At 35.6% G+C, this 25,765-nt stretch overlaps 1 protein-coding gene across 3 annotated transcripts in view; it reads left to right on the top strand.

The window, feature by feature from the left end:
- POLK (DNA polymerase kappa) overlaps positions 1 to 22,245 on the top strand; it is a 33,917-nt gene extending 11,672 nt beyond the window's left edge. For all 3 annotated transcript variants that reach the window (XM_084225103.1, XM_084225102.1, XM_084225101.1), the window contains 12 exons: positions 5,183 to 5,335; positions 5,721 to 5,852; positions 7,428 to 7,581; positions 9,891 to 10,097; positions 11,773 to 11,897; positions 12,080 to 12,246; positions 14,249 to 14,281; positions 16,008 to 16,104; positions 17,348 to 17,519; positions 18,344 to 19,306; positions 20,421 to 20,472; positions 20,622 to 22,245. In XM_084225103.1, the coding sequence (XP_084081229.1) occupies positions 5,183 to 5,335; positions 5,721 to 5,852; positions 7,428 to 7,581; positions 9,891 to 10,097; positions 11,773 to 11,897; positions 12,080 to 12,246; positions 14,249 to 14,281; positions 16,008 to 16,104; positions 17,348 to 17,519; positions 18,344 to 19,306; positions 20,421 to 20,472; positions 20,622 to 20,706 (2,340 nt within the window). In that variant the 3' untranslated portion in view covers positions 20,707 to 22,245. The remainder of the gene's footprint in view (positions 1 to 5,182; positions 5,336 to 5,720; positions 5,853 to 7,427; positions 7,582 to 9,890; positions 10,098 to 11,772; positions 11,898 to 12,079; positions 12,247 to 14,248; positions 14,282 to 16,007; positions 16,105 to 17,347; positions 17,520 to 18,343; positions 19,307 to 20,420; positions 20,473 to 20,621) is intronic.
- Positions 22,246 to 25,765: the final 3,520 nt, after the last annotated feature.

The following is a 25,765-nucleotide window of genomic DNA, read 5'->3' as shown; positions in this document are numbered from 1 at the left end:
ATGGTAAGCAGTCGCAAGAAATGCAAGTGTCCTGAACTAGACAGATGAACAGGCTATTATTCTTTTCAAATGCTAATGGTCGATAGTAGTCTCCAAAATATTGCAGTGTATGAAAGGTTAAAATAAAGGTTGCACACTAAACATTACTAGGCACAACAGAATTAAAATTGTTTGTTGGAGCTGAATTCCTTTCCATTTTCTTTTGTGCTGTGATTCTGTCTTTAAATGATTGCTTGCTAGTTTTCCTTGACAGGATTCCTGTTTTATACACTGTGCACAGAGGATTGTGTTCACTGAGGGTCAAATTATTAAATATTTGCTATTGTCCTTAGTGTTCGATGGGTGTCCCCAAGCTTTATTTGTTGAACTCTAGTCTAATCCAGTTTTGAATGCAGAATTACTGATTTTCTAATAGAGTTTTTTATGTTGGACACCACATACTGTGAATTCTTAATTTTTGCAGGATTCCAGCAAAGTAGACTGATATTTTTTTTGTTTGTAGATGAAGAGCTGAAACACATGAAGATTAAACACATCCTTAAATTTTCAGTGCCATTGTGAGGATTAGAAGTTGAGCTCTTTTTGGTGTACAATCATTTTTGTTCATTTCAGGTGTGCAAATGACTTCCATACTTTAGATGCCAGTGTTTCAAATTTGTTCCAAGTTCACTATTCTGAGTACCTCTGAAAAGTTTGTTGTAAGCCTGTACGTCACAATTGTTTTTAGTAAATCTTTATAATGGATTCCTTATGTCTGCTTATCTAGGGTTTTTTGAGTTAACTAAGGTAGCTTTTAAGTAATATAATTACAGAAAAAATGCTTCTGTTTCCGTCCTACCTTCACCATAGAACTATTTATTTTACAGAGAATAGTCTTTCTTATAGATTGAAATACATGAATAACGCAAATTTTATAAATAATGTTATTATATAATGTTATATATAATATATATAATGTTATATATATATGTATGTATAATGTTATATATATGTGTGTGTGTATATATATATTTTTAAAATGTTATATAATATATACATATATAATGTTATGCAATGAGAGAATATGTAGTGAACTTTGTGGAAAGCAAAAAATTTCAATTGCATTGTCTACCTTCATGCTATCTTTTCATTCTTATGAAAACTGGTTTCTACAAAGGAAAAAAGAAACCTAAGAAGATAAATTCTCTCGTACACGTTTTACTGGGACCTGAGTTTCAAATTCCATGATTGAAATCTTTATGCTGCTTGCTGAAATAGCAGACATTTTTATTTCCAACAGATAAATTCAGCTGTCATACTGCATGAGAAATGTCATTAGAGGAGTATAGTAGGCACACTTTTTTGCTCACTAATTTGAGATCTTTGCTGCTGTAAAAACATCTTGAAACATTGGATTTTTGTTCTGTTCTCTGTATGCACGAAAACTCTGGTTTATAATTGTTGTTGCCCTCATTCTCCCAGCACAAATTCTGACCATTTTGCTCTCTCCTCTGCTTTCTTTTAATTTGTCATATCCTGAATTTTCCTTTCTTGTCCCACATCCACAGATCACCATCAGTCCTCTTTATAAGACCGTCCCAGAGTCCTCACTGAAATTTTCCCAGACTCCTCTTTGAAATTTGTGGACTTGAAACCAGTCTTCTCTCTCTGTATTTGATATGCTAAATACCTTGCCCTTTTTCTGTTTCTTACCCACCAGCTACATCTCCCCAGGCCTCCACCTTTTACTTTGAAAAACTTTCTCTTGTTTGGTTTTCTTAATAATTGCTGTGTATTGTTTAATCAGCTCTATTCAGTTATGGATGTAGTCAGTTCTTGTTATCATCTTCTCTATTGTTCTTATCTATTGAATTTTTAACTCTTCTTTTTAGTACTACGTTCTGATAAGAGAACCTGTTCTGCTAAAATTTTAAGTGGGAAAATTTTAAGTGGGAAGTAGAAAGTATCTGTATATCTACCTCTATACATGAGAGCACCATGTTCTCATCTTCAAATGAAATCTTGTTTGTAGGATGGTTAGAGGCTCAGGTATGGTTTCCTAAGCTGGCAGTTGATTTAAGTCCTGTAAGGTACTGGACTTGTGGATCAAGTCCTGGTTACATGGTGGAAGCAGTAATATGAACAAAGTGTAGATTCTGCAACACAGTACTGTTGGTTTTGCTATTAGAATGTGTGGAATTCCTTGAGGTTCAGCAGTAATTTATAATACATTAAAAAGTGTGCAGCTGTTGCCAGATTTGGAAACTGCTGTACTGATGTTTGCTGTTTTTATTCTTCCATGTTGGGTTTATCCCAGATGTTTATTCTGTAAATAGTTATCATTGTCTTGCTTTTATTGACCTTTCTGTCTTGCTTTGTAAACTTACATATTCTACTGTGGGATAAGAAAAAAAGAAGTTACTCTTCAAATTGTCTAAAAGTGGTTATAAGGAAAATTAAACTTCTAATTATAATTTGTAGTTTTTGGTTGTTTGGTGGTTTAGATTTTTTTAAAATCTAGCTTAGAAATAGATATTAAAAAGTATCTCTACTTTACAAAGGTTTAGTGAAAGCAGCTTTTAAAAACTTGCCAGCCTGGCTTGCATGTGAGGAATTACTCCACAAATTTTAAGGAGAGGTTTTGTAGGTGCCAAGAATTTTCTGAGTAGATCTGATTGTGTTTTGTTTTGACATATTACTTGTATCAGTTTCTTTTCCTGAAGAGTAATATTTTTGTATTTCTTATTAGTTTAATGTGATTTTGCTTCATTCTTTAGATGTGTATGTTAGCTAATCAGTAAGTATGATGCTACATTTAGGGAGAAAAAGCAGAACAAAAGTTTGTTATAAATGTGATATTTTGAAATGCAGAAGTTATGCTACTGGAGCAGCACTTGGTAGTATTAATTAAACAATTAGAATTTGAGAGCAACCTGAAAATTACCTGAAAACTAGAATTTAAAATAAGGATGCTTTTGATGAATTAAGTGTGACATGAATCCCTTTGAATTAGTAATATAATGGAAATAATGTAAATACCCCACTTTTATTTGTTTGTTTGTTTTTTGTTTGTTTCTTTGAATGTATTCCCCCTTTTAATTTGTCTGAACTAGTTTTCTCAGCCTCAGAGAACATACTGTGCTCTTCTGTATTGAGTAGCCTAGTTTAAGGCTCTGGTCTAGTGTTTCATCCCTCATAGCAACTTGGAAAAAAAACAAAAGACTTTGTAAATCATTAATCAGCAATTTAAATAGAACATTCCAAGCTCACTTGCCTTGGTTCAAGTGTTTTGAGCTCAAAGACGGTTCTTGTGGATAAGGTTTTTATGGTTTTTTATTAAGCAGTTCTATTGAGGGAAGTAAAAAAGAGAAGAATCATGCAAATTGCATGTAAACATTCCTCTCCAGGACCATAAATGCATTATGATCAGCCCAGAGACATTTCTGTACTGGTTCCTTGATGTCAGGAGAGTGTGTGTATCCTTGTGCCTGCAAGCAAAGTGGCTCCTTTTTGCTAATTCCATTTATTGCTGTGTTATCTTGTTGTGAAGGCTATCGGGACTTCTTACTAGAAGTAGGAGCCTTTTGTTGTGTAGATTGAAGTTGCCTAGTAATCAGTATGTTAGGTAATCTTATTCTTTTAGGTAATCAGATTCTTTTAGGTTTTTTCCCTGTATTTTCTCTTACTTCTAGAATGATGTATGGTGCTGCTGCCACCATCATAAAAATCTTATGTCAAATATTTTGCAATTTTTCATGACAGCGTGGTTCATACCTCATTCAGAGGTCAACAGTATTTCAGGAACAAGCACATGATCTGCATGACTTCTAGTAAAAAAACAAGCAATTTAAGCACGATCAAAGTACTTCATAGAGCAATCTGCATAAAAACACCGTGGAGCTGATGAAGTCGTACTGCTCACAAAGACATACATCTTTAACATTTGGAATGAAATGCACTTGTGTATAGGCTATTGTGTAAATAACTTGCACTTTTCTTAGCAATCTAGCCTTATATGGTATGTGTTCCTGTGACAAAACTTGAGGACTTTTATTGAGGAATTGACAGTAGCTTACTTTGTAGTAATTGAACATGGGTGTTTGAGACCTTATTTCTGGCAAGACAAAATAGATAGTACTGTGAGCTGCTGGTCTTCTCTTCACCATTCTAGGCCAATTTTTTGAAGTGTGATAGCTTTATTTAGGAATGTTGGAAATTATATAATAGCATTTTTTCTTTTTTTTTGTAAACAACTTGCATTTCTAAAACTAAATGGTTTAAGTAAAGCTTTATGCTCAAGGGTCTTACAAAGTTTTTTTGAATCAAATTTGTCTTTTTTTTGTCATGTTATATGGAGTTTTGTTGTTTGGTGGGTGGGTGTTCTGCTGGTTTTGGCTGGCATAATTTTCTTCACAGCAGCTGTCATGGGGCAGTGATTTTGTTTTCTGCTGAAAGCAGTGTTGATAATGAAGAGATGCTTAACTATTGCCGAGCAACACTTGCACAGAGCCCAGGCCTTTTCTGCTCCTCTCATCACCCCACCAATAAGGAAGCTGGGCATGCCCAAGGGCTATGAGGGGACACAGCCGGGGTAGCTGACCCCAACTGACCACAAGGATATTCCAGATTGTATAGCACCAGGCTCAGCCTACAAAGTGAGGTGTAGATGAATGAAGGATGGACTTTTGCAGCTATGGCATTTGTCTGCCCAAGTAACTCCTACATATGATTAAGCTGTTTTTCCTGGAAATGGCTAAACACCTGCCTACCCATGGGAAGCAGTGAATTATTTCCTTATTTTGGTTTGCTTGCCTGCACAGCTTTTGCTTTCTGTCATAAATATTCTTTATTTCAACCCCTGAGTTTTCAAATTTTTACTCTTCAGACTTTTCCACCATGAGGGATTGAGTGGCTTCAGGAACTCAGTTGCCAACTGGGGCTAAACCACAACAGCTGTGGTTTTTTCCACTAGGTTTTGGGGTCTTTTTTTAGCACCAATTGCTGTAGAAGCATTCTCTCTGAGAGCAAGTTTCCTCCAAAGCTTTGTTGGGGTTTTTTAGTTGGTACTGGTTTGGTGGGGATTGGATTTGTTGAGGTTTTTTTCTCTTACAATATGCAAGATTCATCTGAATTTTAAAATCATCTGTTCTGTTGCACTTCTGCCAGGTTAGAAGTATTTCAGTTACTGATTTATTCTGTTCAGGTGGACAAACTTGTGATAGAACTGGAACAGAACCGTAACCTTAGCAGTACAATTGTACACATTGACATGGATGCCTTCTATGCAGCCGTGGAAATGAGAGACAATCCAGAGCTGAAGGAAAAACCTATAGCAGTGGGATCAATGAGTATGTTGGTAAGGCTATACGTTAAACTAATATAGAAATCAATTGCAATAATCTTAAGCCTAATAAACCATAAAACAATAGCAGAAATAAAATGACACTGTTTTATATGAAGTGTGGAAAACCCAAAAATAATAAAGGAAACCGCAATTCTTAGACTTGACCATGTAAGCTGGATTTTTCGGTACAAAGTGTACTAATTGAAATTTAAAGTATGTAAGCAGGTTGAAAGGTAGGAGGAGGGGGAGTGAAAATGTATATAAACTCTTGGCTTTGTCAGTCTTTTCTGTATGGAGATATGTGATTAGAACTTTTATTTTTGTTTAGAACTATTTAATTCTAAACTTAAAGAAAAGTTTGATTACTGAATACTAAACTTACTTAATCTCTCTTAAGTCCACCTCAAATTACCATGCTAGGAGATTCGGGGTGCGTGCAGCCATGCCTGGATTTATTGCTAAAAGGCTATGTCCCCATCTAACTATAGTACCATTAAACTTCGAAAAATACGGCAAAGTGAGTAAAGAGGTAAGTCTGAAAGTGGTCTCTAATCGAAAGTGAGTGTACTTGTTTTTAGACTGCGTCAATAACATCAGTTCTAGACAGTATGAAAAGTGATAATTTAAATATTAAATTCTTCAGTAATGCAGCTTTAAACATAAGTCTTAACAAAATATTGGTGGTCTTGGGCAAGGAGATGAAAAAGCATTGCACTTACCCAATCTGTCAATTCTACTGATGTTAGTAGTGTTTTGAAGATCTCTTGAGTTTTTTATTCTTAAAAGTTAAAAATCATGAAACATAGTCTAATTACTAGGAAGTTGCAAGTACATAGGAGACATGGAGATGATAATTTCATGTAATGTGTAATCATACTTTTGAATACTAATTACTGGAGAGAAAAACAAAGAGCATTAGTGACTTATAAATGCAGATTTTTTTTTTAAATAAGAGGCTATATAGAGCAAAAGAAATATGGAGAAATCATGTTTTGCTTTAATGGAAGTAGTTTTACGTAGTGACAGAGGAAATAGTTATGATAGATAAAAGTCTGTTTAAAAAAAGGATAAGAGGTCTTTTGTACATTTTAAATCAAACTAGTGCATGACACAAGTCTCCTTAAAAAATTGTGTCAGGCCTTCATTTTTTTAATGAAGCAACAAATATACAAACATAAAGTAAGATATTAGTTGATTTTTTCACTTCTGAAAAAAAAAGAAAAATAAATAAAGGCATATATAAATATGCCATATTTCAGAATAGTTTTGAACTTGAGGATCTTGGATTACATGATGTTTATTTCACAATAACATTTCATTTGTTTTTTGATAGGGTAACATATGAAAGTATTAGAGATTTGGCTTGGTCTGGATTTTTAGTTACGTTTTTGTCATGGGATTTGGATTGAAAATATTTAAATTTATTTCATTTTGTCTTTTAAAGTTCATAGTGAATCCCATCTTCATTCAGTTTCAGAAAGATGAAGTGGATGTGGACAAATGTTGTAATACCTAAACTGATAGGAAAAAACATAGCAAAAAATGTAATACAGTCAGATTTTCCTCCAGGTTTAAAAAAAAGAGAGAGGGGAGAAGGTAGAGCTTTTATTTTGACTGTTTATTTTATTATAGTTCCTTCTGGAAACATGGACTTACAACTAAGGTTTTCCCAGCAGGTCTTGCCTGTGGCATTAACCACTGCTCTGAAATATTTTCTGTAACTTCAATTAGGATTTTGTTGTTGCTGGTGGGTTTCTTTAACCTTTGTGATATATGTGATATCTGACACACTGAGCACAGAAAACTGCATAAGTTTATCTGCTTTGCTGAATTTCCAGGTCCTCAGAGTTTTATTCAGATGGTTACTGTAGTGTCAGTGAATTTGCTATTAAATACACTGCTCAAAATCTGTTAGTTTTCACTTACTATTAATATCTCACTACTTGGAGAAGCATTGCTGTAATTTTACAATATCAAGAAATAGTTTTATTGTCAGTATCTTTAGTATTTATTGATCATCAGAATACATTTGTTCATGTCATGATTTTGTGTCAATATCTGCTCTTATAGCAACATGGCTGAAACTTATTATGTATTTATCAAGGTTAGAGAAATATTGGTTGAATATGATCCCAATTTTATGCCTATGGGCCTAGATGAAGCCTACTTGAACATAACAGAGCACTTGGAGGAAAGGCTGAACTGGCCTGAAGATAGAAGAAGGTTCTTTTTTAATACAGAAAGCACTACAGGAATAGGTAAGCAAATTACTCACTTTTCAGGAGGTCACCTGACACTGAGACAGAGTAATTCTTTTAGAAATCTTAGGCAGAACTATGAAAGCATTAAATTATAGTTAGAATTTAAGCTTTATTTTCCTTAGTAGGATTACTGTATTACAATAGTACAGAATTTGTCATTCGAATAGCACAGGACTTCGACAAGCAGAATTAGTGCAATGCAATCTATAAGTAGCAAAATAAAAAAAAATTATAATACAATAGGACTTGGACTGGGTGAATAGCACACAGTTTGCTGTATCAATGTAACAATCATAATCTAGACTCAAAAATCATATAAAAGAACACGAGTCACTCCCTCAATCCTCAGAGGAAGGAGATGAAGGCAGAGGTGTCCCTGGCCATTGGGATGTCCCCGGTCTCACTGCCCAGCTCTGGTCTCAGTTCCTCTGAAGGACCTGGGTGTCAAAGGTGAGAGTTAGAGAGATGCTCTGGGGCTGCAGGCAGGCAGTGCTGGGGGGCTGTGGGCAGTGCTGGGGGGCTGCGGGCAGTGCTCGGGGGCTGCGGGCAGTGCTGGGGGGCTGAGAGCAGTGCTGGGGGGCTGCAGGCAGGCAGTGCTGGGGGGCTGAGAGCAGTGCTGGGGGGCTGCAGGCAGGCAGTGCTGGGGGGCTGCGGGCAGTGCTGGGGGCTGCAGGCAGGCAGTGCTGGGGGGCTGCAGGCAGGCAGTGCTGGGGGGCTGCGGGCAGTGCTGGGGGGCTGCGGGCAGTGCTGGGGGGCTGCAGGCAGTGCTGGGGGGCTGCGGGCAGTGCTGGGGGCTGCAGGCGGGCAGTGCTGGGGGGCTGCAGACGGGCAGTGCTGGGGGCTGCAGACGGGCAGTGCTGGGGGGCTGCGGACAGGCAGTGCTGGGGGGCTGCGGACAGGCAGTGCTGGGGGCTGCAGACGGGCAGTGCTGGGGGGCTGCGGGCAGGCAGTGCTGGGGGCTGCAGACGGGCAGTGCTGGGGGGCTGTGGGCAGAACCTGCTCTGGGAGCTGCAGCTTCCCAGTGCTGCAACAGGGTCATCCTCAGCACTGGGTTGGCCGGGTGTTGGGATATGCAGGAGGGCAAGGAACGGAGTGAACACAGCAGCAGAGAATGGCTGCTTGCCTTATGAAATGGCATAAGACATGCTGACCACATTAACATGGGGTTAGGAGCAGGAGTTGCCAGTCATAAGCTTCAGATAAGCTGCACCCACTGAAAGTGTAGATACTTCAGTCCTTCCATAATTTGTCCTCCTGTATATTCTCTACATCCAATTTAGTTAGTTTAGATTAGCTTTCTCTTCTGGTCACCTGTGAATAAAATGTACATTGCTAATGACTTGGACTTGGAGAATTAATTTTCTTCTAATGTGAATAAAATGTTTGAAAAGTGGGGCTAGATTTTCTAAACCAAATGGTGTAGTTTAGGTCTGCATTACAATTCAGCTTGATAATTTTTGAAAAAAGTAGCAGGAGCACTGCAGGACTTTAGAAATGTTCAAGATATTACTGGATTTCACTTGTACATCCACTTGGTAATAATAGAAAAGAAGTAGTCATATAAATGGTTGAATGATGCACAGACTGGAATATTTATACTACCTGTATTCAAAATTTCTAACAGCCATTAAGAGGATAATCAAGCATACACTACTACAGAAAAGCATTAATAAAATAGAAAGCAACAAACTGGCATAGTCTTTGCAAAGTAAATGTCAATGATATGTAGTCATGTGCTTCTTCACACTTACCTGATATCTTTGTTCCTCTCAAATGCAAACAAGTGCTCAGAGTGTGAAACTGTTATCGTAATGTTTGTAGAGTTAGATAAAGGACCGCTGACATTACTTTTCTACATGACTGCAGTTGAAAATGAGAAGCTCAGAAGTTCTAGAATGATCAGGCTGATCATTCTAGAACTAGATATTCCAGAACCCTAATTTTACTTGGAGAATATGGAAAAAAAATCTGTGGAAGAGAGCATCTGGCCTCCAATCTGATATAAAACAAAAATAATGATAAAATCTCAATGGTTTTGCTACAGCAACAAGCCATTAAACCTTTTGCTTTTCTGGAAGTTATGTCCAGTCTACTTGGCAATTTCTTCAATCTCAGCCAAGCTCAAATCGTAGCAAAAATGAAGCAGTTACATCTCTCCAGTCTTTAAACAAAAAACAATGCAATTGCTTTCTCTAAATAAAGATAGAAGGAAATAAAACTGCTTATGAACACTGAAGCCACTGAAGAAGGAAATCAGTCTATATGGATGTATTAATTGTTTGTATTTCTGTCTAACTTCGATAAAGGTTGTATGAATATGTCTGCCAAATTTAATGAAGGTGAAGTCTCTTCTTCACCAGTGCTGTTTGAAGACACATCTCTGATGGATGATGAACATGAACAAAGAGGTCTATCAGTGGAAAACTCAGTTGTCTTTGGAACTTCTGCAGAGGAAGTTGTGAAGGAAATTCGCTTTAGGATTGAGCAGAAAACTCAACTGACTGCTAGTGCAGGTATTCAGACACATGGGAATAGTAATTAATCTTCGTATTTCCATAATGTCTTCTACTTTCATCTCAGAGGGCATTAATTAAGAATTTACCCTTCACATAGTCATCTTCTGCAACAAAAATATGAAGATCTTTGAAGGTCTGCAAAGAATGTGACTTCCAATTATTTCAAGAGATGTCATGAATACCCAAACCACTACTGTTTATTTTCTTTTTTACTCTTTTTTTAATCATTTAATCAGTTATGCCATCTTTTTGCTTCTTTCTACTTGAAATAAGAATAAGCAGAGAGAAAGAATGACCAGGGCACTTGAGCTAATCTTAGCACAGGTGGTTGGTTATTCTAGTGCGTCATGTAAATTGTTTTTGTCAGACAGTGTGTCATAGTGAAATCTATCACTGATTTCTATACTGCTTTTAGTTTGAATAGCATGTGTGCTGTTATGTGTTTCTAACTTCACACTGTTCCTTGCCTAAAACAATATCAAAATTCATTAAAATGTTAGTCCTAGAGAAGTAAATATATGCTGAAGTTAATGAACTCTTTAATAGCTTTTTAATATTTATCAATCAAGTTCTATGTCTTGACTTCAAGCAACCCCCTTTTAAATCTCAGCTATTTTGATTTACTAAAACCAGTGTATGTCTCTAGCCCCATAGTTTGGATGCCATCCAAATTGCTTTATGAACCAGGTCAGTGAGGCATCAGGCAACGGTGAGCTTTATGAAGCAGCTGCAGAGGGTCAGGAAAGTGTGGAATGTAAGCAGAGGTCAAGAAACAGCTAGTAAGAAGAAGCAGGATGAAACCCCCTCCCATGTATGTTATCTCATGAATAATAGCAGAATAACAGTTTTGTTTACTGAAGTTTTGTCTTCTTAAGGATAAGTTAGTTGTAGCAAACAGGTATAGCTTTTACAAGTGCAAACAGGGATCTTAAGCTCCAAAATTAAAAATAATTAGAAGGGTAACTGAAAAAATCCTGATAATCACTAATAAGTAGAGTTATTTCTGCCATCTTGAATAATATGTTATATCAGTGAGTGACTTCTAGGGCTGTAGGACAAGGTTATTCTTTCTTTTGCTAAACAAATTCTAGAGTTAGTTTGTAAAAATAGTTCTTTGATAGAAAAGAGCCATCCCTCCTAATTCCTCTGAAGTCTGTGAAATATATATGAATTTATAAATTACTGCATTCCAGTGGTAGCCCACAAAATAATAGAATTTGTTAAATTCTCTCAAAAAATTCTTTTTGCTGAAATACAAGGAAGAAAGGTTTCCTTACTTAAGAGTTCATTGTAACTATCATAGTCAGCATTTTCTTTCTTACCATAATCACCATCAGAAAAATGTTGACTCACGTAACTGATGTTATTTTTAAGGACTTGGTATTTAAGCCCTCTTGACTTATTAGTGCTTGTGTTACCCTGACTATCTTAAAATAGGAAGTACACTTTATTTAAGTTATATTTTATGTGTTACATGTGTTTATGTTCTTTCATGATGGTCACAAAATTTCTTTGCAGAATTGTATCAAATATGGTTATAAATAATCATAATTCTTTTCCATATTTTAGTCTTTGCCAAGTGCAAAGGCTACTCTTTGACTTATAAATATTGGGTAGTTGAAATTAAACTTTGTCGTACTTTTTTAAATTTACCATGTTTTTTGTTTTTAAGGAATAGCACCAAATACAATGTTAGCAAAAATGTGCAGTGATCGTAATAAGCCTAATGGCCAATACAGAATTTCTCCTGAGAGACTAGCAGTGCTAGACTTCTTAAAAGATTTGCCCATTAGAAAGGTAAGAGACACAAGGACATTTATTATTCTGTCATATAATGTTTTTATGTTCTAGAAGCGAGATTTTTACTGAAATGATAGAATTTTGTAGGTAATCTTCCATGTTGTATTTGATTCAGATTTTCTCAGTAATGGATCTACAAACAGAATGTTTTCACTACAGTGTTACATACTCTTTTTTAGGTGCCAGGTATTGGAAAAGTAACAGAAAAGATGTTAAAAGCCCTTGGAATTGTGACTTGCTCAGAACTTTACCAGCAGAGGGCGCTGCTTTCTCTTCTCTTTTCAGAAGTATCTTGGCGTAATTTCTTGGATATTTCCCTTGGTTTGGGCTCAACACATTTGGAAAAGTAAGCCATGGGGGTTTCTTCCTTCTGTGTTAGCATTTTTCTGAATGTTTCCTTTTGTATGTTACATGCTAAACGAATTATTTAATCGGCAAATATTACGGAAATACGCTTGTTTAATATATTCTTTTAAACGTCTGATGCCTGTTATTGTTATACTTATGTGTAATATGCAGTAGCCAAATATGAAAAAACAAAGGTTTGTACAGCCATGTCTAAATATGAAATAAAAAAAATCTCATCCAGGAAGTTGTACATAACTGTAAGTCAAGAAATCAAGGTAGGATAACCTTATAATTATCAAAATAGCTGAAAATAACTGAGATATCCTCAGAAGAGCTGTACACTCAATTTTCTTCAAAAACAATGCACATCCATTGGTGTTTACGATTATTGGATTATAATGAAAATCACAAAGGTATTTGATCTTCTCTGGTGGTGAATTGTCAGGGAAGTTTCTGTATCTCTTATCAAGATTATGTACTTGTAATATCAACATGAGAATTTGGTGGACTAGAACTGAAGATTATTATATCCTTCTCAATATGTGTTCTTTTAAGGTTGACTGTACTTTAGTGGCTTTTAGCCTCCTTTTTAGGATGGGAAAATCAGTTTTAGCAGTGCATATATCTTTTCAACAGTATTTGTCATTTCTAAGATTGTCCTGGAGACAAAACATGTTCTTTAAAAAGACCCAAAGCATAGCATCTTACTGTTTGTTTAACTAAGAGCCTTAATTAAATATTGATTCCTTTTTAAAAGATATTCCTTTCTACAGTACTGAAATTCTATTTTAAAGTAGCTTGACAATGATTCAATTGTGTTAAAGTCCAAAATGTCTTATGCACTTCTGAAAGACCTATTCTGTATTATATCTGTAACTTCTCTGACAATAATCTTCCCTTTTTTCCATTTGCCAACAAAATAATATGTGCAGTTAGCAGTTTGAAACCCAGTAATGTGCTAGTACAAATTTTTGTGTTGTTTTTTTTTTTTCTATTCAGAGTATAGAAATATTTTTGAAAATAGGCAGTAAGACTGACTTTGTGAAGGTGACTTGATAAAAGATAAAACAAAGTTTTCAAAATACTTTTTCTGTTAATATATAAACAGACCTTGGAGAGTCTTTTAATAATTGGTGCACTCTTTCTTTTTATTCACCCTAGTTAGGTGTTTTACAGCCTGAGATATCTCCTAGTACATTTTGGGGGAAAAAAAGGGAGCATTTCAAAGGTTAGGGGTTTTAATGTGTAAGAATTTTTTTTTTTTTTGGTCAGCACCAACTTGATTTCAGTGATGTTAGTGTAGAGAAAGCAAGCAATTAATATATTAAAACCTGAATCTACAGTAAATAGTTTCTCTTACTCTGTCTGACTACATTCTTTTAAGAAAATCTGACAATACCAAATTTGTTATTTGCAATACATAAAAAAAGAATGACCTGAAATTGCTCTGAGGCATCTCCTTATATGCAGAAGAGTTTTTAAAGTATACTCAATTAACACTGAGAAAAAAAGCAACAAACAAAAAAACCTTTAACACATCAACTTTAAGCTGAAAAATCTTTTAGACTGAAAGCAAAATATTTCCTCAGATTCTCAGATAAAGGAAATATTCAAATATACATGTATGTATGGGATTCTAACAGCCATGCTTCACAGGTATAGTAAGACAGCATAGGATTTGTAGTTTTTTTTCTTTTTGAATCAGTTCCCTCTGATATAATAGGTGAGTTCTGAGGGAATTTTTTATTTGTTTGGCTTTTTAGTTTTTTTTTTTAAACATCTATGTCTGATATGTCTTTGCTTAATCTACAGTATTTTTTTAATTCTCCCTTTTGCACTTGCTTAAACTTGAGGTACAAGATTTGTAGAAAAAGTTAACATCCAGACTTTATAGAAAAAACTGCTGTTAGTTGTTTGAGCATGATTGGTTCACTCTGAGTTTATTGAAAAGATAACATTTCTACATCGAGAAAGTATAATAAACTTTTTTCTCTTTAAAGGGATGGAGAAAGAAAAAGTATGAGCACTGAAAGGTATGCTTTTTTAATATTGAAATAATTACATTAATCATTAAAGCACTAAATACCAAAAAATGTATGCTTTTATTAGTCATATAATTTTATTGTGTTTTTATTTAAAAATGCACATATACAGCAAGCACACATATACAGCAAGCTCACTGAATCACATTCAAGGTTGGATTATTTTTTGTCCTTGGCTCCAGAACTCCATGGAAGTTTGAGTATTCTCTTATCATCCAATTCTGCTAGTGCTTTTAATGCATAAAGATAATCTTTAAACCATAAGATAAGGTGGAAATATATACAGGCTTGAAAATTTTTTATCTATTTAAGCTTAATGTCAATATCAGTGTAGTAGTCTGCAGTCAAATGTATTTCCTAATTAAAGTTTTTACCAGAGTAAGGTTCCTTAAGAAGGTAGTTAATTTTTAAACAATTAGTTCTGCCAGGAGAATCTGTAAAGCCCTGTAATAATTATCCCTATCATCATATGTTTTCTTAAAAAACATGGTAAGAAAAGATGCTTAGTCCTGTATTTTGCGACTTAATAGCTGTGAGTAGCTTAAATAAGCCCAATATGATTTTGGTACATCACGACTGAAAATTTATGGCTTTAGTGTTGTGTTGCCTTGCAATCAGACAGATATTCTGGACATCTTTATAGTATCTTTCTGTATTGCTTTTTTCCTTTCTTTTTTTCTTCAAAGAGAACTATTTTAGACCAGAAATGTCTACAGGCTTCTGAGATCATGAAACTAGTTTATATGGGGGAAAAGAAATAGCATTCTCTCTATCCTGTCCCTTTCTAGCCTTGGACTTTTACAACTTGTCAATCACTGCAGTATTGTCTGAATAGCATGAGTTACTCCATGGATAGCGGTGTGGCACCCACAGTGAAATACTCAGCAGATTAGTTTGACAGCATGCAAACATTCTTAGGGGAATGTGAATCATAATAGAGGATGTCCTTTCAGTACAATCAGGTGAAACTGACTATAACTTAGAGGTGCAAAATCCACTGTAATTTTATTGACGTTACATTTGTAAATATAAAATGTGACATGGAACACTGTATCTGTGAGGCCTTTCCAAAGCTTATGCTGTCTGTAAGTTTTGCTTTCCATTTCTCTTGAAACAGCTGAAGGCTGCTTTTCCTGTGATGCTATTACTAAAAAGCATGTACAGCAAAAGATAACACTAATTTCTGTCCTAAGAAGCTCTAGCAAAGGCAGTTGGCAACATTTTTGGCAGAAAGACCGCTTTTCTTTCTCTGAGGCTAGACATAATTATCCTAGTTGGCATCTTTTTCTTAGCATATGCATTATTTATTTCTGATACTTGGCTCTGATGTTGACTTCCAGCTCCTGGCTTTCTTCTGATGTTATACAGTATTTACAAATGAGATTAAATATAAATAACTTGGCTGGCTCTATGAATTCACTTACTATTAGTATTCTGTCTTGCAAATACTTAAGCATTAATGACATTAATTTGAATCATTTTCAAATAGTTCATGAAAATTGAAACCAAATTATTTCATTATTTGTAGGGCCTTTCAAACATTTTGCAAACAAAATATTCCTATTTATAAACATTGTGCCTTGAAGTAAGAATTTTAACCTATATAACATTCTTCTGATTATAATATTGTTTAACTGTAGAAAAAATACTTCTAGATTGCAGACACTGAACATACTATAAGATTCATACTGAAAAAGATAATATTTTCTTGTCTTAGAACATTCAGTGAAATAAACTCAGCAGAAGACCAGTACAGTTTGTGTCGAGAGCTCTGCAGAGACCTTGCTCAAGAGTTACAGAAAGAGGGACTTAAGGTATTTATATTATTCAGGTTACTTGCAAAAAGATGCTTCGCACTCCAATAATTCTATGCAGCTTTAGTATAAATGCTTTCAGGAGCATCATAGCATGCAATCTATCTTCAGAAGTCTTCATTCTTTAATTTTCAGATGTTTAGGATGAATTAGGCAGCATTTTGTTATTGTGCAAGTGGCTATCTAGCAATACATGTAGGATAAAAAAAATTGAGTTTTGAAATATGAAAAATTAATCAAGTTGTTTGGCATGTAAACATTTTATGCTAACAACAATGTTTGTAAGGGACAAGGGAATAATAGAGCTGATTGTCCATAAGCCATGCTTTGGTTAATTGTGCAATACTAATGTATTGAAAACACTGTTTCTCTCCTATATACATACAGGATCCAGTCAATAGCCAGTTTTTTAGTTTAAGAATTTGATATGTGCCGAACTTGCTGGCAAGTTATTCTCACCATTCAATGGTATCAATAGTAGAAGCAGTCCCTTTATTACTTCTCCCCAGATACCTGTTTTTTACTTTGAAAAAGTAAATATTTCTTTGAAGGTGTCATAGTAAAGCAAAGGATTACATTTAAGACCTAAAATAATTCTTGTTAAACTTCTTCAGTCATAAAAGATTGTCTCAAAAGATGACAGGTTGAAAGGGAGATGATCACCTAAGGAAGACGAATGGTTAAGCTTACAAAAGGACTAAAGAGAGTGCTAGTTATTTACATTTGGGTGGATATTATAAATCACACAAATTGTTTGGGGGGTGCTGCCAGGGAAATACCTGCACCAAACACAAATACTGTGTGTGGTTGTGATAGCACTAGCAGGAGGAAGTTTTCTGTGAATCTGTAATGGGGTATCCCTTTTGTGTTGTTCGTTGTTAGGATATCTGGCACTGAAAATTTCCATATGAGGAAATAATTTTTTTAGATGGGGTAGAGTTTGCGTCTGTAGGCAAAACGTGTACTCAATCGAACATGCACTAGTGGCAGATGGTCTACTGAGAACTGCAGTCAAATGACCCAGTTCAGAGAGTTCAACTTCAGCAGAAATTTAGGGGCAAGTACAGAATTTTGCAGACAAATTCTTGGGAGCACTCCTTGCTGTGCGCAGATAAGCACACAGTGACTGTAAGCACACATGGCTATGGCTTAGGAACCCTTACATAGATGCTACATAATAATTGTTTCTGTGCCATATATGACATACATTTTAAACCTTTTTTTAAATCGTATTTTTTCCTAGGGTAAAACTGTTACATTGAAGCTTAAGAATGTGAATTTTGAAGTTAAAACCAGAGCTTCAACTGTGCTATCTTCTGTTTCTACTGAGGAGGAAATATTTACTGTCGCTAAAGATTTGTTAGGAACAGAAATTGATAGCGTTGCTCCTCACCCTCTACGGATAAGACTTATGGGTAAGATACTTCAAAGTCATTCTTCCTTTTCAGAGTTAGGAAATCTGATAGTGCTTTGAAATAACACACCATGCTTTAAAAGTAAAACTGGTATTAATGCATTTATCCTTTTTCTATTACCCTGGTAATTTTTGCAAAGTGAAACAGATCTGTGCTGAGTGAGTAACTTAGGCAGTTCTACTAATGAGTGTTGAATGGTGATTTAGGAAGCTTTACAGATTGAGGTTGTACTTTTCTTATCCAACAATCACATCATCATGACAGTAGAAACTTGAGTCATAGCAGTGCTTAATTCTGCTGCTTTAAAAGAGCTTTTAAGTCTTCTTTGCACCACAACAACAGAAGTGCTTACAGATCTGAAAGCGCAGTGTTCTGCAGGAGATGGAAACATTTCTGACAACAGTAAACTCTATGTTTTGACCCTAAGACGTGTTTCAAGTGCTTATGCGTTCTGCTTGAAACATTGACTGGTATATAAAATTTACTTGTCTAGGATATTAGAAAGTACTGAAGAAAAATATGATTTGATGGGTGAAGTTCATGCAAAAACCTTCAGACTGAATTCTTTGTAACTGTATTTATAACTTTGTGTTATAATGCAATGAGTCAAAACTTCAGAGTACTAAAACTAATAATATGGTTGGACTAGTGCTTGGGTCTGATAAAATTGTATTGACATTGTGATGCGTTTGGAGGTAGTCTAGCATCTTTTTAGAGATAAATTTTGCCTTTATTGAGTGAATGTATACTTCAAAAGGTGTTAATTAGGAGTTAGTATCAAGCTTTCATAGAATTGTTATTATAAGTTTCTTTTTCATCATTAGGTGTACGAGTATCAGGATTTCTAACTGAAGAAGAAAAGAAATACCAACAAAAAAGCATTACAAGTTTCTTAAAATCAGGAAAAGAAATTGGTTTCCTTAGGCTTCAGCCAGAGAAGTCCAACCAAGAGTATTTCACAAAAAATTCAGAAGCACCTCATAGAGGGAGTTTTTTCGATCAAAAGCGAGCAGCAAGACAACTAAACAGTGAGAATATTTCTCCAAATGATAGCAGAAGTAAGCAGCTCTTTCATGATGATAGAGCATCAGCAAATATTGGGGAAGAAACAAAGAAAGTTGCCGATTTACCGAATTCTAATGTTTGTAAGATCTTCACCTGTCCTGTGTGCTTTGAGAAGCAAAGCAGCAATAATTTGGAAGAACTTAATAAGCACATTGATGAGTGTCTCAATGGGATGTGTGTTAAAGATACTGTGGAAATAGCCAAGAATGACAGTTCAAGAGAAAATACATCTAACTTCCTTCCACAGTTTAAAAATGAGTGGGTTGATAAATGTCAAAAAAATGAAACAGATCAATTATCAGGAACAGACCAGTCTGCAAGTGTATCTGACAGCTCTACTGACAATAGCACAGAAAAATCTGCTCAGATAATACCTGATAAATCTCCCAGAGAACGACAGCCTAGCAATCTCAGTGACATTGCTAGAAACGTGTGTATGAAACAGTGTTTCTTCCCCAAACGAGTATCACAAGACAATGAAGACCATTTTGATGAGCCTGAAGATACAGAGGGAAGTAGTTCATCCTGTTTCTTTGAAGCCAAAGAAGACAGTGTTCTTGTTTGTCCAGTTTGTAATTCAGAACAGAAAACCACCAATCTTATGTCATTTAACAGACATGTTGATATCTGCTTAAATAAAGGCCTTATCCAAGAGCTGACAGAAAAGCAGGATTTTCCTACTAAGACTTATAATATGGAAAACTCGAACAGAGTTTTCTCTGGTAAGTATATGCATTAGTATATATTTAATTATTCAAATTGTCTGCTTTTGCAATTAAGATACTTAGGTAGTACTGTACTTTAAACTTTTTGGTACTTAGAAATATTTTCTCAACAAGCCTATTTAAATAAGGCCTATATAGGAGTGAACATTTTTATTTTAAAAATGTCAAATTGATTTTCATGACAAACTCGATTAGGAATGTGATGTTAGTTTGTCAGTGCCCTCCCGTTTGCCACAAAGGTGACACAGGAATTACTGCTCATTTCTGGAAATTGTATGTTGGTTACACCCAACCATATTCAGAAGGGTGTTTGTGAGGCCACTGAGATTAAAATGAAGATCAATGAAAACATCTTCTACGTGTATTGTTTCAGATTGAGTTAACAGAGAGGCTCCATTATGTCATGTTCTGGTAAAAATAGAGAGATGAGAACTAGAGCTTAAAGGAAGAAGCTTCCAATTCTGTTTTATAGCTAATAAAATATATCACATAACTTAATCGGTAACATGCCATGGCAGTATCATTCATGTTTTCTGAAGTAGTTTCTCTTTTTGACAAAGAATTGTCTTTGGCCAGATTAGCATGTAAGTGCAGGTAGTAAAGTATCAGTATCTGCCTAAAGTAGTCTCTAATTTATTTTGGGAACCTTATAAAAGGAAATTAAAAGGCCAGTGTGTTAGAATTTTCAAAATACAATTAAGACTTATAATAAGAATATTTTACAAGAAAATTTTCAAAGTGATATTACTATTACATGTGCAAACATGCTTTAATTTAAATGGAAGACTTACTTCAGGTGAAGTTTCTTTTTTGTCCGCTGCAGGAAAAAAAAATTAAAGCCATGATTTTTAACTACCACCTTGAAAATCAACTACGTTATGCTGAAATATTTCTGAAAATGGTTACAAATTTCAAAGTAATCCCTTCTAATTCAGGCTTTTTGGTTTTCTCTTTGAAAAATGGTAATATAAGCAACAGTATTCAAGTTGCAGATAATGTTATCTGCTTCTTGAGACAGATTAAATTTTAATAAAAGTTCTTCCATGTATGTAATTTCTGAAGCATTCTTTCTTTATGCAACTCATTTTGGTTGTTTTCAATTATTTTTTAGGGGGTTTAAGCAGAGGACAGCAATGCACAAATTCATCACAAGGAACAAAAAGGTAAGTGTTTTTTGAAAGTTTGAGTATGCAACTTGTTTTAAAATAATGAAGTCTAGAAAAATATTCAGTGTTGTAAAAACTATGTTGGTATGCATTGTTTATTTTAACCTCTTACTGGTCTTTTTCCTCCTTTCTCTGTTTAACCCTAGGTCTGGACTAATGGCTTCACAATCAGTATCAAAAAAACCGAAGTCAAGCAATTGTAAACATACAATCAAAATGTTTTTTAAATGATTGTGTAGCAATGTGTTCTTTATGAAGCATTTCATAGAGTTTTATGACTGTAAGTTAATTTAAAAGTGGCAGTAGGCTGGATTCAGTTTCCTGTAATTTTGGAACCATTCCATATCTGTGTAATAAGAACATGACATCTGAGATAGAAGAAGAGGTAAAATGAAGGTTTTTTTTCTTTTCTTTTCTTTGGAGAATAATACTTCTTTTCCCACTTGTTTCCAAGAATCAGAATTTGCTAACACTTTGACTCAGCTCCCTAGAATATACAAGAATCATTAGCTAGGGTGCTCCACTGTACTTACTGAAGGCCCTCTTCCCACACCTGAACTTCTGTCTTCCCTATTGGAAAAATAAAATTATGAGATTAACTGTGTAATAACAAAGAAGAGTTGAGTTGCTCAATTTCAGCTAATGTTTGTCTTTGTAGTGGACACAAAAATGTGTTAGTCTTCCAGTTACACAGGATAAGAACAAGAACTTAGAGCATTATCAAGCTCTCATTGTTACTGAAAATTACTTCAGTAAGAGTTCATTGACCAGATCTGAAGGACTCGTCATGGTGAGATATACAATGACTTCACTTATTTAAAAAATATTTTAAAATCTGTTGATTGAGAGGATTCTCCAGGATACTCAGACTAATGCTGTTTGATCTTTGGCCTTTCCAAAGGGACTGAAAACTTTTTTAGAGTTTGAAATTGTTACTAGTGAGTAGCACTAAATTTACTCTAAATAAAAGGTTTCATGGTGCAATAGTAATGAATTATGTGCAAATACAAGATAATGAACCTTCTTATTGTTTAGCTATCTTTCTCTTTTAAATTATTTTGTATTGCTGAATAAAGTGTATTCTGTGAGTGCATATGTGGAAAGGGGAATGTAAGTCCAAATATTTAAAATGCTCTGTTTAGATTTTTTCTGTTCACACCAAATTGTTTAAAGACATTTTATTATAATTAAATATTTATCAGACAATTTTTTATAACAGCATATTTCTTAGAAGTTATACAAACAGTGCCAAGCCTTGTAGGAAATATAAATTGCTTTTTTAACTGCAAGGTCTTTTAAAGAAGTGGCTGCTGTAGAAGCATCTATTTTGCTGTTCAACTGTATTGGGATTTGCTTGCTTTTTAAGCAAACAGATGTATACATGGTACGTATTAGATGCCCAAGCTCAGTTCAGAATATGCTTTCCTGTTTCCAGAATCGCTGGAATGTTTACACCATCTCTACCTGCTTATCTGTTTGTTTGTCAGATGCCACTGTACCCACAGTTCTGTCATTTGAATTCATGTCAGTGCTCCCTTATCTTCTTTGGACCAAATCAGCTGTACTAGTTCAGACTTTAAATTGACTCAGTCAACTTTTTCAAACTGGGTCAGTGAGCACTCAGCATGAGCTGTTCTGTTGACAGACATGGGAACTTCTGGTAGGAAAGACATAAAAGCAACTGAGGGAACATAAGTCTGCCAACTGCTATTTGGAAAGTGAACACCTTTCCCTTTTTTAGCTTGTATCTCTGATTCAATAAAGCGCAGAATCTAAGTATTACCTTGTCATTGTGTGTATATCTTTAAAACGTCTATTTTTACATAAGCATTACATAGCAAAAAGTAAGCTACTCTTAGGTGCTTGAAAAAAATGTTAGTTGGCTTCGCCTCATAAGTTGCCTTGCCATCTGTTTAAAAGGCAAGTGTCATAAAGTTATCTTAGTGTCATGGAAAGGTTGTGGATGTGTCAGTATTAATGTGAAAATAAAACTCATAGTGTGGCTGTAAATTATTTATTACAATTCCATTGTGTGTTGACCCTGGCTGGATGCCTGTCAAGCCACCAAAGATGCTCTTTCACTCACCTCTGCAGCTGGACAGGGGAGAGAAAATATAATGAAGGGTTCATGGGTTGAGATAAGGAGCAGGAGAGATCACTCATGAAATGCTATCATGGGATAAGCAGGCTCTAATTAGAGATATGAATTGAATTTATCACTTAAAAAAGAGAGCAGGATGAGAAGTAAAATAACTTAAAAACACCTTTCTCACATCCATCTCTCCTTCCCAGCTCTACCTCCTCCCCCAGTGGCACACAGAGACAGGGAATGGAGGTTATGGACAGTTCCTCACCCGTTGTTCCTGCTGACAGAGAGGAATCTTTCCCCTGCTGCAACATTTGGGGTCCCTCCTATGGGAGACAGTTTTCCATGAACTTCTCCAACATGAGTCCAGCCCATGGGCAACAGATCTCTGAACTGCTTCAGTGTGGGTCACTCTTCCATGGGTGCAGTCCTGCAAGGACAGGCTGCTCTGGTGTGGGTCTCCCATGGTGTCACAAGTCCTACCAGGAAACCTGCTGCAGCATGGGCTCCTCTCTCCACAGGTCTGCAGGTTCCTGCTCCAGTGCGGGCTTCCCATGAGGTCACAGCCCCCTCTTAGACATCCACCTGCTCCAGCATGGTTCTGTCTTCTCCATGGGCTGCAGATGGATCCCTGCAGCCTCCTGACCTCCATGGGCTGCAGGGGCATCCAAGCTCCAGTGCCTGGAGCACCCCTTGTCCCTGCTTCTCCAGTGAGCTTGGTGTGTGCAAAACTGTTCCTCTCACATATTCTCAACTCTGTTTTCTGTGGTCACAATTACAATTTTGCAATAATTCTTTTTTCATCTCAAATCTCTTATCACAGAGGCCTTACCACTGTTTCTGCTTGGCTTAGTCTTGGCCAGCAGCAGGTCCATCTAGAGCTGGCTAGAATTGCCTTTGCTGGATATGGAGGTGGCTTCTGGCAGCATCTCACAGAAGTCACCCCTGTAACACTACTACCAAAGTTTGGTTATTCAAACCCAATACAAAATTGTGTGTTTACTGGTTTACAAGTCCTTTTTCCCCCTACTTCTTATAGTTTTCATACCATACTTATTACTGTTTTTATCTGAAGAAGGTCTTCAGTTCATGATTAAGCATTGTCAGCAATTTCTGTGATAAAATTTTTCTTCTTGTTTCTTGTGGAGTAGACTGTATAACCAATGTCTTTGTTTTGCATTTTCCTCAGTGACTCTGTGTGTTATTCAATTGATCTTAAATTAAAATCTGTTTTTATTAATATGTGACAGTTTCTTTTTAGCTGTCTTTAATTAATTTTAAATGATTTCCATTATGTGAGCCATTCCACACTTACTATATCCATAGTTCTGAAGCATGTGAATGATCTAGGTAAGCAGCAGATGCAACTTCGTGTGTAATGCAAGTACCTCCTTATTTAAGGTATTCATGTAAGTACTTAATCATTAATTCCTCTGTTAGTTGAGTAACAAAGGGTAGTGATTCTATGATCCTAATGTTACTCTCTCTGCCATTTCTGAAGAAAGGAATTTAGACAGTCTATACATTCAACATGCTTGGGTCTTACCTTTTATTTTTATATTGGCTCTACTCATTTCTGTATGTATTACTATTGTTATCTTAAGTAGTAAAGAGAGTGCTCAGATTTCCTGTCAGAGTGAGAGCTCTGTGAAGACAGGTAAGGAATATGTTACAGTACTTCCTTGCTCTGCACTTTAGTTTGGATTCTTCAGCTCTGTAAGTTTCTGTGTCAGTCTGCAGTCTATGGGGGCCATCTGAAAGAATCAAGATTGTAGGAAGTAGTTAGAGAATGTGCTAAACTTGCTACACATAACGTTTAAGGACAGGATACGCTGTGAAATATATTGTGTATTAGTGATTAGAACTGGAAATTAGCAGCTGGTGTTTTATGACTGAAAATTATGATTTTACTGTAACTGATGCTCTATGTGGGACTGCAGATCTATCCCTCCTTTGGTACCAGCTTTGTAGGCTAACCTAATAGCTCTGTAGTTCTCTGTTGTCACTCATTTTGAAAAGGAGCATTAACATTGAAAACATAAGTAATGCAGGCCTACCTTTCTTCCTTTTAAGAAATTGCTGGAACATTTGACTCACAGGAAACCTCCATGATTCAGTTATGGCTAAATCAGTTATGGCTTGTTCTTCTCACTGAGCTTACTTTCCCAGGGTTTTTTCTTTCAGCTGAGTTACATTCGCCTACTGGAAGTATGGTTTGGTGAAATTGTCTTATCAGACTGAAGTGTATCAATTGTAAAGATTTTTTTACATCACAGCATCTCAATACCAAAAATGTTTAAAGGAGATAAGAACTGTGAAATCTCTTTATTTATGGTAAGCGGAATCTGAGCGAATAGTTTTTGTATCCAAATTTGTTAAATTTACAAACTCTTGAGTCTTTTAGATTAATTTTATTATGGACAAATATGGTGTTAGTCTTCTTGGAAATTAATGTGATTGTTAAGAAAAAAATTACAGCAAAGGATCTCCAATGTGTCTACAATTGTGTGAGGCTGAATACTGGTGGGTCTGCTTTCTTGGAACTACTTTTCCTGTATTTATTTTGAAATAGGAATATCAAAGGCTGTTTTTAAAGAAAAATTCAAGATAGTCACTTAAAAAAAAATTATGCCCTGTTGTGGAAAAATCATTGTCTATGTGAAAGGAAATACCAAAGACCAAAGTCAAAATGGATGCCAAGATAAGTTGAGAAATAGGTAGGTTAGATGGATCTCAGTATATCAGGTCACAAAACCTGAAACTTTGGCCATGTGTGTTTTGATTTTGATGGGACTTTGACAAAAGCAAATGCATACAGTTTTTACCTGAAATTGAAGGGTCTTGTTTCTGTATTCATCTTGGTTGGATAAATACTGCTACTACATGTTCACAATTATGCACAAACGAATGTCAGAAGCACTTCAGTCTCTCACAACCTAAGGTTGTGTGAAGCATGCAGGAGTGCAGGGATGGTCACCCTCCCAGTGAACCAGTGCCCAGTGAACACTGGTTACAATTATGAGAATAACTCCCAAAAATGGCCTTCAACCTACATAGAGAGCTCCATGACTACCAAGTAATTAGTAATAAATCCACCTGGCTCCAGGCATCCCATCCAATCTGTGATACCTCTGTGTCTCTGTACGCTTGTGCTTATGACATGGCTTTTCAAAAGTTGTCTGGTGCAACAGGAGTGCCTTTCGT

The sequence above is a fragment of the Fringilla coelebs genome (assembly GCF_963513975.1).
Source record: "Fringilla coelebs genome assembly, chromosome: Z".
NCBI lineage: Eukaryota > Metazoa > Chordata > Aves > Passeriformes > Fringillidae > Fringilla > Fringilla coelebs.
Note: the sequence above shows the minus strand (reverse complement) of the source record. Positions and strands in the feature narration are given on the sequence as shown.